At 40.9% G+C, this 20,077-nt stretch overlaps 2 protein-coding genes across 5 annotated transcripts in view; both read right to left on the minus strand.

The window, feature by feature from the left end:
* The window catches only part of pds5b (PDS5 cohesin associated factor B), a 50,350-nt gene extending 42,337 nt beyond the window's left edge, over positions 1–8,013 (minus strand). The window contains exon 1 of one of the 3 annotated variants that reach the window (XM_027150715.2): positions 7,992–8,013. The gene's annotated coding sequence lies outside the window, so the exon portion shown is untranslated. The other 2 variants (XM_027150713.2, XM_027150714.2) reach the window with 2 other exon arrangements.
* A 1,476-nt stretch (positions 8,014–9,489) lies between these two features.
* On the minus strand, positions 9,490–16,851 carry n4bp2l2 (NEDD4 binding protein 2-like 2). 2 transcript variants are annotated; one of them, XM_027150397.2, is made up of 6 exons: positions 16,692–16,851; positions 15,176–16,125; positions 13,963–14,087; positions 13,780–13,868; positions 13,583–13,659; positions 9,490–10,251 (listed from the first exon to the last, which is right to left on the minus strand). In XM_027150397.2, the coding sequence occupies exons 2-6, from the start codon at positions 16,123–16,125 to the stop codon at positions 10,116–10,118; spliced, it is 1,377 nt and encodes a 458-aa protein (XP_027006198.2). In that variant the 5' UTR covers positions 16,692–16,851; the 3' UTR covers positions 9,490–10,115. The 2 variants fall into 2 exon arrangements, with proteins under 2 accessions (XP_027006198.2, XP_027006199.2); XM_027150398.2 differs by lacking the exon at positions 16,692–16,851 and adding an exon at positions 16,519–16,632.
* Between the last annotated feature and the right edge of the window lie 3,226 nt (positions 16,852–20,077).

Below are 20,077 nucleotides of genomic sequence, written 5' to 3' on the forward strand. Positions count from 1 at the left end.
GCACTAGATTAGATTATCTCCTGGTACCAAATGTCTTTATAGTCGTCTCCATTTTTTCTTCTTCTATATTTCTATATTTCCAAGCCTTCATTCCCGGTCTCCCTCGAAATGGAAAAAGTGAGAAACAATGAATATTAAACACCATGATTAATTCAGGGTAAAACTGCTAGTCACAGCCTAATAAGGAGCTTTTCCAGACCTTCAGTCTGACCTCAAATTCACCTGCACTTACTGCATATTTATAAAGAATCAGGGTCTGGAAAAAATAAATACTAAGAGACTTACCTAAATATTTTCTACATGGTGCACCTGTACAAACGAGACTTTTTAGAGTGTGAGTGTGTGTGTGTGTGTGTGTGTGCTTACATCATGATGAGGTGTTAAGACTCAAGTCCAGAGCTTAAAAGCCACTCTGGTGGTCTGCTCACATGTTCCCTGACCATCTGCATCAAAGTTCCCTCAGGAAAACAAAGCCTTGCTGTGATCAGGGTTCAAACTGATTCTCTATAGAGCTCATGTGTTCCACAACACTTTTAAGACCAGAGGTTTTTTAACCAGGAGCATATCAAGCGTCTGCATAGTAATGAGGATATAAATAATGGTCACATGAGGGATTCCCAAACTCTCCCAATTCTCCTTCTTGAATTATTTTAAACTCATCTCTAGGTCAGATGATCCCAAACTTCTCTCTACATCTAGAAGGTTTCTCACACGTGCTAGATCACGGTTTCCCCAAACATCAGTTTTCATATTACAGCTGCTGTTTAAAAAGGACCGGTCCCACACAATAACATTAGTGTGTTCTGGTACAAATAAGTGGCCAATCGGTGGTGTGGCCCCAACACCTAATCCAGTTCTGCCCATAACCAACAGGTTTTTTACCGCTCATCTCAGGCTACTGACACTAGTGCTGCCCTAGGGCTGGGCGATATGACTGAAAACTGTATCACGATATCAGTGTTTCGTATCGGTCGATATCGATTATTGATATTTTTATGACCCATTTAAAATAAGGACCAGGAGAAAAATATATTACATTTAAACATTTTTATTTTAAACTTAACCTTCCTCTGATCAGAATCCCCTCAGTTATTAAGACAGAAATGTCAACAACCAGGAAAACTCAAATAATTACAATGTAAAAAGTCTAAAGTCACAATGAACACTTAACAATTATCTCTTAACATTTAAGGAAATGTAATAAATGCTTAATAAAATAGTGCAATGTGTTAATATAAACATGGAGAAACCTGAGAATTTAGTGCTAGTTTAGTGCACAGTCTTGGCGGAGAAGACGATCTTGCATAATTTGCAGATGATATTGGTCTGACTATGGCAGACTTATAATATCCAAAAAACTGCCATACGCAGAATAAAAAAAATCGAACGTTTTATTGAACAAATTTGTTATCGATATCGATCACGTGTCTATCGCGATACATATCGTTAGCGTTTTATCGCCCAGCCCTAAATACAACAACCTTCTATCGGGAAGCTGCATGTTTTCGTCATAGGAAACAGAACGCAGTACTGCTGCCTCGGTCGTGTGCGATACCTGGAATGATTAAATGAGCTTGATATATTACTGAAAGCGCACTACGGGTAATTAGATAATACTGGCTGGGTCCAGTTTATTGAAAGTGCTAACCACCTGGACTGAGGCTGAAACAGCAGAGAGATGGGTTTGCTTTGGGACACTTGTTGGACTGAGCAGGAGCTGTGCTTGTGGTGTGTAAACTGGAATTAACTGTACTGTATCCTACAGAGGATAGCATCAGAGACATAGGCAGCACTAGGGCTGGGCGATAAAACGATAACGATATGTATCGCGATAGACACGTGATCGATATCAATAAAACATGTGTTCGATAAAACGTTCGCTATTTTTTTATTCTTCGTCGGAAGAAAACAGATGTTGCGAAGCAAGCTTGGTTGCATTAATAAATGCAATGGCAACCTAGCAACGTAGGGAGTGACACGGTAACAGCCAATCATGTAACAGTATCACGTTTGGTTGCGCCATATCGTCTTCTCGTGCTGGTCTGCTAGATTCCTCTTCAGTAACCGGCAACTGATAAGCAAAAAATGAGCGAGCGAGAAAAATTGTAAATAAAAGAGGAAAAGTCCGCTACTTTTTCATATTTCTGCAGGTTTTATATTTCAGATAACGTTACTGTAGTGTATCAGGTTTGTGTTTTCTATCACAGATGTATCTCAGTCTACTTCAGTTTTATTTATGTTTACAAAACACTGCACATATTTTACACACTTTATTCACCAGAAGATGAACAGCTAGAGAACATCCTCGCACTAAATTCTCAGGTTTCTCTGTTTATATTTAACACTTTGCATTATTTTATTACACTTTATTAAGCATTTCTTACATTTTCTTTCATTTTGCACCTTAAATGTTGAGATGATAGTTAAGTGTATATTGTGACTTTAGACTTATGTTTACATTTTATTTATTTATTTATTTTATTGACATTCATGTCTTAATAACGGAGGGGATTCTGACCAGAGGAAGGTTTAGTTTACAATAAAAATGTTTAAATGTAATATATTTCTCCTGGTCCTTATTTTAAATGGCTCATAAAAAATATCAATAATTATCGATATCGACCGATATGAAACACTGATATCGTGATACAGTTTTCAGTCATATCGCCCAGCCCTAGGGCAGCACTAGTGTCAGTAGCCTAAGATGAGCGGTAAAAAAAAAAATTTTTTTTGGAGCTTTTGTGTGCGAGTCTGCTGCAGATCGCGCTGTTACTTTCCCTTTGCCCACTGCTGCCTCCGGCCCAGCGTTTAAACGTTTTAAATGCAATTCATGTAGCTTTTAAACCTATATTGCATACAAGACTTCAGAATTGTCTATATTAGCAGAAATGTTTGATTTTTCAAACGTATGGTCAGTGAGGTTTTAATTTGAGACTCATGGCAACAATCACAACAAGAGCGGAAAGTTTTATTAGAGCCCGTTAGAGGGCGAGAGCTCAGTGCGCGACAGTGCGTGTAAAACCGCTAAACGTTATACTGTACAAAGCCTGAAAGACAGAGCTGTGCTAGCTCTGGGGCATCGCCTTAATCCTGCAAATGTACATAAAGCATGTATACGACTGTGGCAATAAAGCTTGGTCGGTCTAATGAAAAATTGTGATCTTAATTAGGGATGAGAGAAATTAGAATTTCGAGCTCTTGCTCTCGGTCTGTGTGAGATTTTGGACCAGTGTGTGAAGAGATCTTAGGCAACAGATGGTGTGAAGTGTCTGAAATATTTTTACAAAGAACCTGTTGAGTGCTGGAACACTTTCACTGAACGAAACTGAGGTTCTGTAGAAAAATCCTCCAGTCGATTGACAGCTATTTGCAATAACTGAAGCAAAATAAAACAAAATAGAGTGTAAATTCTTCTATAAACCAGCCTTTAATCCTAAATGTGATCAATTCAGCTTTTGGGGCTCAAATGACAGCGGAGTTCAGATTATAATCAAATGGTCTTAACAAACTGGAGTAAATAAGGGGCTTTTTACACCTGGTGACTTCATGTGTTTTCTGTGATCAGATAGCTATCTGATGGTAAAAAGACCAGGTCTAAATGCCCTCCGAAACGGTTTCCAGACGGATACAAATCCGATGGTTCAAACCCCTTCAGGAGGTGGACTGGTACGCATTTCAGGTGTAAATGCATGTGGTTGTTCAAGCCACATACGTCAGCGCTACTGTATACTCCTCCCAAACGGAAGTACGTCGCTGTCAGGTGACTCACGAGTCGTGCATCGCGCCAGAAACAAATATGTTTTCCCACCAGTGCTGGCTCTGATCTTTCACCCAGGTGTCTCGTTGGGTCTTAAAATGCACTGCTGCCTCCAGTGAAAATGCAGTAAACAGTAAACGCTGTTTTTTGTAGCATAACCGTCGTAACAAAGACTTTTTTTCGTCTTCATTTTGATCACATATAGAAAGCCGCATACACCAAAGCGTGTTCCATTTCAATTACCCCGGAAATGAGGTCAAATATATAAGTATTTTGGGCGGGACTAGAAAGATCGAATCGATATCCGATTCGCCGAGATGCATTTATGTGGCCTAATGTAAATGGAACAGTTTTAACAAATCAGATAGCTATCGGATCAGAGAACACACATGGAGTGTCCGAGTGTAAAAAGGCCCTAAAACACAGGGCAGTTACAGAAACCCTGCAGCCTACAAGGACATCGCAGCGGGGAGGAAACGGTCGGCCCCGGCTGCAATTAAAACCTTAAAGCAAAACACGAAGAGGCCAAAAAGCGCAATAACCGCAGGTGAAACGGAATCGATCGTCTTTTCTCCAGCCTACTGGGAAGACGGCGTTGTTTTTGTTTAGGTGTTCTGGCAGACGAATGATATAAACATCAGATATGAGGCAGATCTTCAGACGTCGTGTACACGGTGTGTCGGTTCTGGTGAAAATGTACTTCTGGATTCTAACCAGTGCTTTAATGACATTCTGTTCAGACTGTGTGCGTGTGTGAGAGAGTGTGTGTGTGTGAGTGTGTGTGAGAGAGTGTAATGTGAGAGTGTGATGTGAGAGTGTGTGTGTGTGTGAGAGTGCGCGTGCGTGTGTGTGAGAGAGAGAGTGGGGTGTGAGAGAGAGTGTGAGTGTGTGTGCGTGTGTGCGAGAGTGCGTGTGAGAGTGCGTGTGTGTGAGAGAGTGCGTGTGTGTGTATGTGTGTGAGTGTGTGTAGGTGTATTATAACTGACTCTGACCGCAATATTTTTATTGTATCATATAAAATACTTGTTTGTTTATACAGAATAAGAACAAACATGTAACGGTAACATGCTCAATAAAGATACATAGGTTTGATGAATAGATTTGGTAAAAATAAACATAAATGGATCAATGGTGATGGAAATATTGTGCTGGACACAGAATCGCTATAAACACGAGCTGTTCTCAAAGTAAATCCTTAGTCTTGGGACATCCGAACAGCTTCGACAGACATTTAACTCTTAACTCTTTAATTTTCATGCTCAGCAAACCGTTCATACTGTAAATGGGGCGGAGCCATTTTGGACGAGGCCACGCCACGCCAACCCCACCACACCCCCAACACACACACCCCCCACACACACTAACACCCCCCACACACACACACCCCAACACGACCACCTAAACACAGCCCAAGACCCCCCGCCAACACACACACACACACACACACACACCCCAACACACACAGTCATGTTTTTGAACAATCTGGGGACATGGAGGAAACCAATAAGGAAGGTAAACTGAGTTCAGAATTAAACCACACATCATCCCTCATCATCGCAGATCACTAACAACAAAAGCCGAGCCTCCGGTTTGGGACGAACCAAAAGGTCTAGCAACAATCTGAAAACAAAATCACACAGAACACAAACAGAGAAGCATCCTATTTTATTTTTGTGACGTTTAATATCTAGGGGAAGGTTGCTGATGCATGCGCCAAGAGATTAAATATTGCATGAAGCAGCAGGTAAACATCATTTTTCCCACAAAACAAAGCAAAATCTGCACAGAAACATGCGAGTGGATACAACACCAAACCACCGCTGAGTAATTCTGCCTATAATTTCTTCATAGGAGGATGATGAAAAACACAGATATGGGCTTTGGAAAAGAAATCACAGTAGAGGCTGTAAATCAGAGAAATCACCGCTTCTGTAACAGCAGGATATCCACAAATGCACCAAAAACAGAGACGTCCACGAATAGCGATACGGCTCGTTTTCACAACGTGAACCAACAAATCAGCACAGAATCCATAAACACACGGGAAACATTCTCTAAAAGATGTTTTAACGTGTTCTGGGGCTGAGTTTTATTGTACAGGAAATTGATGCCCTAGAATTAAGAAATATATATAAAAAAATGATGAAATGTAAAATACTCCAAATGAATTAACGATTAAAATCGGAACAAACATCAAACTAAATAAATAGAAGTGGTGTTAATGAAACTAGCATGAATTTGACCGACCTTTGTGAAATAATTATAAACATCAATGACACATTGATCCATAAAATAAATGTTTACTCTCTCTCTCTTTCTCAGCAATACTAACATCATCAGTGACACTTTATGAATGTCTTATGTCACATTATAACACCACATAAACCCACACAGCTTGTTTATTGATCCTTAAAAAAATTTAATGTTTCCTTACTCACACTCTCTCTCTCTCAGCAGTACTAACACCATCAGTGACACTTTATGAATGTCTTATGTCACATTAGAACACCATATAAACCCACACAGGTCATTTAATGATCCCTAAAAAAATAAATGTTTACTCTCTCTCTCTCTCTCAGCAATACTAACATCATCAGTGACACTTTATGAATGTCTTATGTCACATTATAACACCACATAAACCCACACAGCTTGTTTATTGATCCTTAAAAAATTTTAATGTTTCCTTACTCACACTCTCTCTCTCTCAGCAGTACTAACACCATCAGTGACACTTTATGAATGTCTTATGTCACATTAGAACACCATATAAACCCACACAGGTCATTTAATGATCCCTAAAAAAATAAATGTTTACTCTCTCTCTCTCTCTCAGCAATACTAACACCATAAATGACACATTATGAATGTCTTATGTCACATTATAACACCACATAAACCCCCCACAGTCGTTTAATGATCCTTAAAAAATGTAATGTTTACTCTCTCTCTCTCTCCCTCTCTCTCTCAGCAGTACTAACACCATCAATGACGTTACGCATGTCTTATGTCACATTATAACACTCTATAATCTGACACAATTGGTTTAATGATCCATAACAAAATCAGATCACTATTCTCTCTCACACACACACAGCAGCACTAACACACATCGATGACATTATGCAGGTCTTTTGTTGCATTATAGAGCTCTGATAACCCAAGCACTCGGTTTGATAATCCATAACAATCCCAATAGTCTCTCTCCCTCACACACACACACACACACACACACACACCACACACTAAGCACGTTTAATGCCGTATTATAACGAACTAATAACTGAAGTATTTAGTCTGATGATCCATAACAAAACAAAATGTGTGTGTACACACACGCACCACATGAACACACATTACCACATGCACACACACACCACATGCGCGCGCGCGCACACACACACTAGGCACGTCTAATGCCGTATTATAACGCACTAATAACTAAAGTATTTAGTTGATGATTCATAACAAAAAATGTTTGTGTACACACACACACCCACATGCACACGCACCACACACACACGGGGTGGAGCTGATTAGCTGCAAACTAATTAATTAAACATAAACAACCAGTGCATTTAAGACTACATGACAGTTAGCATGCTAATCATTATTAGCAACATTTACGAAATTCCCCACAATAGACATCCAACACAAAGCTAGATTTTATCCGTCAGACACAAACTAACTCATCCAGTTATATCGTTGTTGTAACCGATATTTTAAGCCGTCAGAGCGTTAATGCAGCGTTCACGAGCTCCGGTGTGTTTGTTAGCATCATTAGATAAACAGCTACATTAGCTTTAGCCTTAGCTACAACAAAAACACCAGAATAAAGCAATAAAACTACACACTCTCACACAAACCACAACACAGCGACAAAAATCCGGATCTTTTCCAGTCAGACGTCAGAAACTCGGCGCGGGTTTGTGGTTATAAAGAAAGATTAGCGTGTTAGCCACATGCTAAAGCTAAAGCTTACACTAGTGAAGCAGCTGCAGCTGTAAAACCGCCATTACACCGAATCTGTAGCCGTGTTTAAAAGGAATAAAACACACAGACGCAAATGTGTAAAGGTGTAAATATAAAGCGCACCTCAGGGGGTTAAATCGTCCAGGTAGCGCCGTGTACCTGAGTGTTGATCAGCTCAGCAGCCGCCGCCGTGTGTGTGTGTGTGTGTGTGTGTGTGTGTGTGCGCGCGCGCGCGCGTGCGTCTCCCCCCTCATACACTCACCGCCGCTCTGTGATCCGCGCTGAGCTTCAAAATGGCGCCAATTCCTGCTGCAGCTGCACCAGTGCACAATTCGCGCGCGCGCAAACAAAGCACGGACCGACACTGACCTCTACTGGACACGCGCGCACAGTAACATTAATAATAATAACATTAATAATGATAATAATAATACAACAAATACTAATAATAATAATATTAATAAGTATTATCATTGTAATTATTTTAATATTTAAAATTTGTTAATAATAATAATAATAATAATGGTTAGAGAGTCTGACTTGTAACCCGAAGGTTGTGGGTTCGAGTCTCGGGCCGGCCACGACTGAGGTGCCCTTGAGCAAGGCACCGAATCCCCCCAACTGCTCCCCGGGCGCCACAGCATAAATGGTTGCCCACTGCTCCGGGTGTGTGTTCACAGTGTGTGTGTGTTCACTGCTGTGTGTGTGCACTTTGGATGGGTTAAATGCAGAGAACCAATTCTGAGTATGGGTCACCGTACTCAGCCGTATGTCACGTCACTGTAACTGTCATTCATCTTCTACCGCTTATCCGAACTACCTCGGGTCACGGGGAGCCTGTGCCTATCTCAGGCATCATTGGGAATCGAGGCAGGATACACCCTGGACGGACTGCCAACCCATCACAGGGCACACACACACACTCATTCACTCACACACTCACACACTACGGACAATTTTCCAGAGATGCCAATCAACCTACCATGCATGTCTTTGGACCGGGGGAGGAAACCGGAGTACCCGGAGGAAACCCCCGAGGCACGGGGAGAACATGCAAACTACACACACACAAGGCGGAGGTGGGAATCGAACCCCCGACCCTGGAGGTGTGAGGCAAACGAGCTATCCACTGAGCCACCATGCCCCCCTAATAATAATAATAATAATAATAATAATAAGAAGAAGAAGAAGAAGAAAAATAAATTATAAATAATGTAATATTAATATAAATGATATATTAAATATTTAATTATATTACATTATATTCTACATAATTATATATTATTTTAGTATTTAAAAAAAACATACTATAAATACATTAAACACTGAGTGAACATACTGACATACTGCACTGATATGATGATGATTATTATTATTATTATGTGATAATATAATTTATTTCTATAATAGAAATAAATGATAAACAATTCAAACATACATTTAACTACTATTTTACTCCTACCAAATTTTCCTTATTATTATTACCATTATTATTAATTTATTAATAAAATTTAAATGTTATTAAAATAATTACAGTAATAGCTATTATTATTATTATTATTATTAATAATGTTGTTATTATTATTAATGTTATCCTATAATAATTATTATTTTATTAATAAAATTAAAATCTAAAAATAATTACAATAATAACGATTATTATTATTATTATTATTATCGTTGTTGTTTTAGAAGTAGTATTGGAAAAAGGAAAAAGAAGGACATGTGTGAAATAAACAATAAAATGAACTTCTGAAAAATAATGGAAATGAACATCCTGTATTCATTACAATTCTATTATACAAAATGTTCGTTGATTTTATTAACATGGCATAATTAAAAACATCATTACACATCACAAACATGAATAAGAGCAAATTCTGTACAGAAAGGGAGAACAAATGAGCCAAATTTAAAACATTTTCATTTAGGAAAAAAAAAGAAAAGAAAAAAAGAAACAAGAAGAAAATGGAATTTTTGTTTATTTTACCTGAGGGTTCCTTTGTGTTGTTTATATCGGATCGTTCTACTGAGGTAAAGCGAGCTCTTGGTACTTAATAGGTATATACTGTAAAATGAAGTTACAGTTGGATTTTACATAGAAAAGAAATTCAGTTGATTCATACAAAGCTTTCAAAAAGAAAAACAACTGCTTCAAATGAAAAAAAAATTTCTAAAGATCTATAAAGATTTCTTAAAATAAAAAAGACTTACATCATTGGCAGCATTAATATTAATGACTAATTTAAAGACTTCCTGTCATAAAGTTTAAATAAAACAATAAAAGAGATGAGAAGAGAGTCGATATTGTTTAAAACCTCTTTAAAAATCGCACAAAAATACGTTCATTTCCTTTTAAAAGTCTTCAAGTCAGTTTTTTGTGTCTTTAATGTCTGGAATGATGCTCTATTCTTTTATGTGAAGGTTCATAAGAATTCATCACGATGTCCACGCTGATGGGAAGCTCGAATCGGTTCAGCATTTTTGCTATAGTTTCCCTCGAGACTCCGTGATGATTCCTCCTGAGACACAAAGGAAGGAGATGAGAGAAAGACTTTTGGTTTGGTATGCCACACCATGCCACATTACACTCGTCCCATACTTCTGGACCATTTTGTAGTGTAAATAGTTTCAGTAGTGAGTTCACAGTGAAAATTCCCAGAGGAAGAGTAAAAGCGCACTTCAAATATCCGGGGTAAATTAATTCGGCTGATAAACAAGGTGCAAAAGCTAGCTGAGAAACAATATTACGTCACTCCAGTGGATGAGACGTCTTGCGAACTTCAATTTATAGACTAGACACGAGTACATAAGGCTTATTGTATGGGAGTATAAGACATCATTAGAGACACAGCTCATTTTGTTCCTGCTCCGTCACAGATACATGTAAACAAACAAACATGTAAACAAACACACATGTAAACAAACAAACGTGTAAACAAGAAATCATGTAAGCAAACATGTAAACAAACAAACATGTAAACAAGTAAACATCTAAACAAACAAATATGCAAACAAGCAAACATGTAAACAAACAAACATGTAAACAAACAGGAAGGTGAGAGAACCTGTCTTGCAAGTAACTAGAAAGGGATACAAAGAACATCTGTGGTATTCTTTAATATACACACAACTTGGCTTGCTGCTGAGTTATAAGTGGAATAAAACACATGTTTCTATTACACCAAACTGTCACTGATTAGTGTTCTTTAACAGCAAAACCCCAAGTGTTATTATTCCTTACTTAGGCCTAAGAGGAACTAATCATCTGTGTGGATTACTGTATTCTCTATGAGGTTAGTCTTTATATTTAAACTCACCTTTTTTTTTACTCTTTCAACAATATAAATCTTAATAAAATACATAAATAAAATATATAAATAAAATATAAATGTGACGTGACATACGGCTAAGTACGGTGACCCGTACTCAGAATCTGTTCTCTGCGTTTAACCCATCCAAAGTGCACACACACACAGCAGTGAACACACACACACACACACACACACACACACACACACACACACCGTGATCACACACATACAGCAGTGAACACACACATACAGCAGTGAACACACACACACACACAGCAGTGAACACACACACACACAGCAGTGAACACACACACACACAGCAGTGAACACACACACACACAGCAGTGAACACACACACAGCAGTGAACACACACACAGCAGTGAACACACACACACACACAGCAGTGAACACACACACACACACAGCAGTGAACACACACACACACACAGCAGTGAACACACACACAGCAGTGAACACACACACAGCAGTGAACACACACACACAGCAGTGAACACACACACACAGCAGTGAACACACACACACAGCAGTGAACACACACACACAGCAGTGAACACACACACACAGCAGTGAACACACACACACAGCAGTGAACACACACACACAGCAGTGAACACACACACACACACACACACAGCAGTGAACACACACACACACACACACACACTGCAGTGAACACACACACACACACACACACTGCAGTGAACACACACACACACACACTGCAGTGAACACACACACACACACACACACACTGCAGTGAACACACACACACACACACACTGCAGTGAACACACACACACACACACACTGCAGTGAACACACACACACACACACACACAGCAGTGAACACACACACACAGCAGTGAACACACACACACAGCAGTGAACACACACACACAGCAGTGAACACACACACACAGCAGTGAACACACACACACACACACACACAGCAGTGAACACACACACACACACACTGCAGTGAACACACACACACACACACACACACTGCAGTGAACACACACACACACACACACACACTGCAGTGAACACACACACACACACACACACACTGCAGTGAACACACACACACACACACTGCAGTGAACACACACACACACACACACACTGCAGTGAACACACACACACACACACACACTGCAGTGAACACACACACACACACACACTGCAGTGAACACACACACACACACACACTGCAGTGAACACACACACACACACACACACTGCAGTGAACACACACACACACACACACACTGCAGTGAACACACACACACACACACACACTGCAGTGAACACACACACACACACACACACACTGCAGTGAACACACACACACACACACACACACACTGCAGTGAACACACGCACACACACACTGCAGTGAACACACGCACACAGCAGTGAACACACACACACACACAGCAGTGAACACACACACACACACAGCAGTGAACACACACACACACACAGCAGTGAACACACACACACACACACACACACAGCAGTGAACACACACACACACACACACACACACAGCAGTGAACACACACACACACACACACACACAGCAGTGAACACACACACACACACACACACACAGCAGTGAACACACACACACACACACACAGCAGTGAACACACACACACACACACACAGCAGTGAACACACACACACACACACACAGCAGTGAACACACACACACACACAGCAGTGAACACACACACACACACAGCAGTGAACACACACACACACACAGCAGTGAACACACACACACACACAGCAGTGAACACACACACACACACAGCAGTGAACACACACACACACACACAGCAGTGAACACACACACACACACACAGCAGTGAACACACACACACACACACAGCAGTGAACACACACACACACACACAGCAGTGAACACACACACACACAGCAGTGAACACACACACACACAGCAGTGAACACACACACACAGCAGTGAACACACACACACAGCAGTGAACACACACACACACACACAGCAGTGAACACACACACACACACAGCAGTGAACACACACACACACAGCAGTGAACACACACACACCGTGAACACACACACACCCTGAACACACACCCGGAGGAGTGGGCAGCCATTTATGCTGCGGTGCCCATGGAGCAGTTGGGGGGGGGGGGGGGGGTGTTCTGATGCCTTGCTCAAGGGCTCCTCAGTCATGGTATTGCCGGCCCGAGACTCGAACCCACAACCTTAGGGTTAGGAGTCAGACTCTCTAACCATTAGGCCATGACTAATGGGAAGTCATACAACCTCAATGTCTTTAGAGTGATCTTTAATTAATCTTTAATACATTGAGAAATACTCAAAAGTCCGTTATCATGGGGCGACTTTACAGAAACAGCAGTCATGAGCAGGAAAAACTCCTTAAACGTTAGCATAAACACTCATTCGAGTTCTGTTGAGGTCTTATGAGTCCTGGGGTTTATGATTTAACAGCACACTCACTTTTCTAACTCCACAGGATCATATTTCCAGCTGGTGTCCGGCTCAACAAAGTCCACTCTGTACCTCATCTCTAAAGCCTGAAAGACCATAAAAGAAAGAAATGAAAATCAGAGAAAGTCTTAAAAAATAAATAAATAAATAAATAAATAATCCAGCCACAAATTAAACCTTGTAGTCAATTTAAGGTTAAGACTCACCGCAGTGACGTACGGTTTCATTTCCCAGGCTCGAATGTTTGTGTTGTCGATAACAATCGGCGTACGCATTTCCAGCATGGCTTGTTTGGCTGTAATGCAAAAATATCACAAAGACGGGATTCCGTTACGACGTGATTTTCCCCAGGTCTGTATAGTAATTAGGATCTTTCCAGATGGACGTACCTCTGTTGTGATTCCAGTCGTGTGCGTCTCCGAGGAGAGCGGGTTCGAAGTGGTAGCCGTCCTCCTGGTAGAAATAATCGTCCGTGCTGAGGATCAGTCCATGTGGACCTCTGGATGATATCTGCCTGAGAAGTGCACATCAATCGGCTTTATTACGATAGATTATTACAACAGAATACTATACAGATGCAGAGGGAAGCAGACGGACAGACGACGCTGCGTTCGTTTAAACTCGAAAGCCACTGAGTGTGTCATGATTTATATATATATTTACCTCAGCAAATCTTTATAGTCAGTGTTTAAAGGTGCCCTTCCACACAAAACCGTTTTTACTTGTATTTTTTGATATGTGTTAGGTCCATATGTGTTTGTGTTGTGTCGGGAATGTACTGGAAAATGAACTGTTACATCCCCTGTCAGTTTTAGCCACCGAAAAGAAATAAACGGAGAAATCAGGTCAGTTAGAAAAGCTGCTCAGAGTGACGTAGAAATGATCGAGCTCATTACTATTCATGAGCTCTCCCGCTTGAGACCACGCCCACAGAATTCGTGTAGCTCAGTGAGTTTCCTATACAGCAAGAATGGCTGAACGTCAATATACCTGAAGCCATTCTGCCGCAATTCCAGGTGATTGTAAACAAAGTTCCTCTATCCTAGGCTACTTATTGCGCTGGGTGAACGAATAGTCATGCTCTCATATCCTAGCGGTTAGCCAATCGGAGCCAAGCAGCATAGCTCATTGAATATTAATGAGAACTGGTGCGAATCGAGCTGAGTCTTCCTGCAGGCTTTCTATACCACACTAGAATGGCTTGAAACAAGGTAATCAAGGCATTTTTTCCACAAAAAATGTTACAGAGTCCATGGTAAACGTCAGATATTACCACAAAAGTAATGAAATCTTTAAGCTTTTACAAGTGAATATATATATTGTATTATCAAAACATTTGAAAACATTTTACTGTTGGTTTGATTCCTAAGTTTATCCTATTCGGAGTTGGGAAATTCGGATTTATGAGCTTTAGTCAAGCACAGAAAATTTCCCACCACAACACTATGGAATTCTGAGTAATATAGGAAACCAGAGTGATGTTGATGAAAGGATCGATGCTGATGAATCGAGGACACCAGTGAAGTTTATGTAATAGTTAAAAACTTGTTCCTGCACAACATCGTGTCGTGTATTTTATTCACCTCTACATGAAAAACTCACCTAGCCAGAGTTGATTTCCCAGAACCTGGGACTCCTCTCATTAAAATCAACACCGGCTCGTTGTTACGTGTGCTCTGGTTCACATCCTGAGAATTCTGCTCCTCGTAGTACCGTCTTTCAAAGGCTTCGTATGGAGCGTATGAAGCAGGGCTGGGAGATGAAGCGAGTCTGGCATCAGGACTGAGCTGGAAGTGTGCAGTAGTAGCCTGAGGGCACTGGTGTCTGTGAGGCTGGGAGTACGGCGGGCGTGTGTGATCTCCAGGTCCAGGTGGAGGATAGAAGTAGACGTTTGGTGGAGGAACCTGCCACTGATTTTGAAATCTGTGTAGGTTTGAGCAATCATGAACCTGAGGTCTCCACTGTGGAGTGTTCCTGTAGTCTGTTTGTGGACGAGAACCTAGATAAGGCCTGTAGGTGTTCCTGTGATTGTTCCACTTCTCTTTTACGACCGGTGTGTTGATCGATCGAGCCCAGGGCCGATAGACATTCTCACTGTTCCCATTTACAGTGTCTGGTGGAGGCCAGGACTGAGTTACAGGCTCCTTACTCCCATCGACAGTGTCTGGCTTTTGGATTTGCTCAAGCTCTTTATAAAACTCGCTCAGCTCACCTTCTAGCTCAGGCCGTGGTCGTGACACGGGGCCGATGAAAGCCGTGCTGCTGACGCTGATCTCTTTAATGACCTCTTCTCTGTTTCTCGGCTGACAGCACGCTCGCTCGTCATCTCCCGAGGTTTTCGCTTCACCTGTATTACGCTGCTCGGGGCAGCGATTCGCCTCCGCTACCTCCACACGGTCCAACACGCTCGGCCGTTCAGGGAGTCCCAGATGGGGAGCGTCCTCTTTAAAAGCCCAGCCGTAGCTTGCCGTCTCAGATCGGTGTAGCTGCTGTGGATCTTTGACGCTTCCACTCACAGGTGGAGAAGATCCAGCTGGACTAACATTAGGCATCTGGACAGAAAGAGAACATTTCTTGAGACAATAAGCGCATACAGAAGTGATGTGAATACACATCAATATATTTAATACAAATTTTACTCTATTGTACTTAATAATAATAATAATAATAATAATAATAATAATAATAATATTATTATATCATCACTTTGTTGTGGTTCACTGTGATTACAGCACAAAGAATGATCTGAAAGTGAAAAGACCCTAAAAGCAAATAAACATCGATTAAATGTATTTTTTTATTTAATAACATTTTAGAATATAAACATCAAGTTATAATTACAGATAAATCTGTGTTTAAATTCAAATCAGATAAACAAACTTATTTATTGCCTATTTGTTATGAAGCTCATGCTCACACGTTCCAAACCGCCCCTTATTCCCTACCTGAGTGCACTACATCAAGGGAAAAAGAATATAATGAGCACGCTGCCTAGTGCACTTCATTAATAAAATGATACAATTTGGAATACGGCCCTCAACAGTTCCACAAAAACCAGCTAAAATCCGCCGCTGTGAAGTTATTTCTGACCTGATTTAAACAAGTGTAATATTTTTACCGAAAAACAGAAAGTCCGTCAGCAAACATCAACGTGCGTCGAAAAAGAGGAATAAGCTGTAAACAGTCGAACGAAACAAACTCACTACCGGAAGTTTCTTTCTTGTTAGGTGTGAAAGAGACTCACGCGACTGTTTACTGACATCTAACGGCCAATCAAACGAATTGTACACGCCATATTAGTCAGGTTGCACGTTAAAGCGACGCGTCTACACGTCCACCATATTGGAAAGATCCAGATAAACCGGTGTTTACGTGTTTCCACTTCCTGTCAGAATTGAATTTTTTTTTCAATTTAATTTATTTGTATAGCGCTTTTAACAATTCCTATTGTCTCAAAGTAGCTTTACAGAAGCATGGAAACAGAAGAGAGAGAAAAACAAACAAACAAACAAATAATAATAATAATAATAATAATAATAATCAGAAAAAACAAGGATAAAAATAAATAAATGAATATATACAATTAAAGTTTAAAATTTATTTTAAAAAGATTAACTATTATTATTATTATCCATGCATCCATCCATCAATCCATCCATCCATCTTCTACCGCTTATCCGGGGCCGGGTCGCGGGGGCAGCAGTCTAAGCAGGGATGCCCAGACTTCCCTCTCCCCAGACACTTCTTTCAGCTCTTCCGGGGGAATACCGAAGCGTTCCCAGGCCAGCCGAGAGACATAGTCCATCCAGCGTGTCCTAGGTCTTCCCCGGGGCCTCCTCCCGGTTGGACATGCCCGGAACACCTTCCCAGGGAGGCGTCCAGGAGGCATCCGAAACAGATGCCCGAGCCACCTCAGCTGACTCCTCTTGATGTGGAGGAGCAGTGGCTCTACTCTGAGCTCCTCCCGAGTGACCGAGCTCCTCACACTATCTCTAAGGGAGCGCCCAGCCACCCTGAGGAGGAAACTCATTTCGGCCGCCTGTATCCGGGATCTTGTCCTTTCGGTCATGACCCAAAGCTCATGACCATAGATGAGGGTAGGAACGTAGATCGAGCTTCGCCTGGTTGCTCAGCTCTTTCTTCACTACAACAGATCGGTATATCGACCGCATCACTGCCGAAGATACACCAATCCGCCTGTCGATCTCCCGCTCCATCCTTCCCTCACTCGTAAACGAGACCCAAGATACTTAAACTCCTCCACTTGAGGCAGGAGCTCTCCACCAACCTGAAGGGGGCAAGCCACCCTTTTCTGACTGAGAACCATGGCCTTGGACTTGGAGGTGCTGATTCTCATCCCCGCCGCTTCACACTCGGCTGCAAACCATCCCAGTGCACGCTGAAGGTCCTGGTTTGAGGAAGCCAGCAGGAGAACATCATCTGCAAAAAGCAAAGACGAAATGCTGTGGTCCCCAAACCGGACTCCCTCCGGCCCCATACTGCGCCTAGAAATCCTGTCCATATAAGTAATGAACAGGACCGGTGACAAAGGGCAGCCCTGCCAGAGTCCAACATGCACCAGGAACTTATTATTATTATTATTATTATTATTATTATTATTATTATTATTATTATTATTATTATTATTATTATTATTATTATTTTAATACTATATATCTATCTCTATCCCTAATGAGAAAGCCGGAGGCGACGGCGGCAAGGAAAAACTCCCTGAGAGGACATGAGGAAGAAACCTAGAGAGGAATCAGGCTCAGAAGGGAACCTCATCCTCATTTGGGTGACACTCTACAGTAAATAGTGTAAATGTAAATAATGTCCTTTCAAGAACAGTTTATAATAGTGTGACCGAGAGCTCCTGAGCAACTAATGGGTCATCGTAAACTCTCAGTTCAGCACAGACATGATTGCTGATAAAGACCAGACCATACAGCTGACTGACACAACACTGGTTCAAAAGAAGGCATTATGGTCTCTGGGTAGCTTCATACACAACAATCGCATGAGACACTGGCTGACCATGCAGATCAATCCCTAGCAAGGTGACCACCGGGCGACGAGACTTCAGCCAGCGGTAGAACATCAGGAGAATCTGATGGAATTCACACTGACGATTCACATTTTAAGTTTGACACGTTTTACACCGTATGCCCTTCCTGATGCAACCCTCTCTATTTATCCGGGCTTTGGACCAGCACAGAAGTCACTGGATTGCAACCCCTGTGGTTAGATTAAATAAAATAACAATGCAAAAATACTTTTTCTTCTTTTTTTTTTAATCATGCTGTCACTAAATTTTCTTCCCAGTTCCCTGTCAGGCAAGTCCCATTTCTTTATTAAAATTTAACTCAAGTGCAATTTTTCCATTTAGAAGCCGGGTCAGACCAGATTGATGACAAATGACAAATCCAACACCTCTAAGTTTTTATGTATGGAGTTGAAACCTGGTCACAAGGTCTTAAAGCCATTATTTATATTATCATGTAGATTCAGCTCTCACAAGACTCGAGAAAAACACGAAGACAAAAAGCCCTAATAAATCAGGACTGCAATTATAAATAAATAAATAAATAGATAGATAGATAGATAGATAGATAGATAGATAGATAGATAGATAGATAGATAGATAGATAGATAGATAGATAGATAGATAGATAGATAGAGTTTGTGGCTTTGTCTGTCAGTTTCAAATTCCTGCTTTATAGACACTCATATAACTCTCATATATAATCAAAATAAATAATGTAAAGTTCACAGATTGCTAAAACAAAACAGCCTTTTTTACGAAAAATCCCACAAATAGGCAAATATTTGTGGTTGTGTTTTGGATCTTCGTGTGTGTGTGTGTGTGTGTGTGTGTGTGTGTGTGTGTGTGTGTGTGTGTGTGTGTGTGTGTGTGTGTGTGTGTGTGTGTGTGGGTTTAAAGCAAACACAGGGAGCTGCCAAGTGAGGTTTTAAGTTTATTGCAGTTTCTGGAAATAAGGACATGCTGTGTCACTGTAGAGTCACACTGGCAAATGCAACTTACAGTAAATATTTCACACCAAGAACATCCCAGACACTATTTTCAATCTAAATCATAATGATTAGAGACAGATTGGGATCTTAAGACCATGATTCAAGACGACCAGCCCTTTCTGAGTGTGTTGACTAAATAAATTAATTATATACGTACTGATGAATTATCTAATGAGTGGATTATGTTTCTATAACAGCAGCTATGAAGATCCATAATAGTAACAGCAGTAGATGCTTTACATAATCTATAGATATACAGTAGATCATTAAGATGTACATTGCATATGGCAGACACCCTTATCCAGAGTGACTTACATTCAATCTCATTTTATACAACTTAGGGGCCAGCAGAAGCAGCTTAGTGGACCTGGGATTTGAACTCACAACCATCTAATCAGCAGTCACCATAATATACCACAAAGCTACCAAATCCCACATGTATGCTATAGAGATAATCATCTATTTATC

This window comes from Tachysurus fulvidraco, chromosome 11 (assembly GCF_022655615.1).
Source record: "Tachysurus fulvidraco isolate hzauxx_2018 chromosome 11, HZAU_PFXX_2.0, whole genome shotgun sequence".
NCBI lineage: Eukaryota > Metazoa > Chordata > Actinopteri > Siluriformes > Bagridae > Tachysurus > Tachysurus fulvidraco.

Coding starts and splice junctions, on each gene's coding strand:
- n4bp2l2 (XM_027150397.2), bottom strand. CDS start 16,125: ATGCCTAATGTTAGTCCAGCTGGATCTTCTCCACCTGTGAGTGGAAGC. Junction 13,869..13,962: donor CGACTGGAATCACAACAGAG/GTACGTCCATCT, acceptor TTTGCATTACAG/CCAAACAAGCCATGCTGGAA. Junction 10,252..13,582: donor GATCCTGTGGAGTTAGAAAA/GTGAGTGTGCTG, acceptor TTTGTGTCTCAG/GAGGAATCATCACGGAGTCT.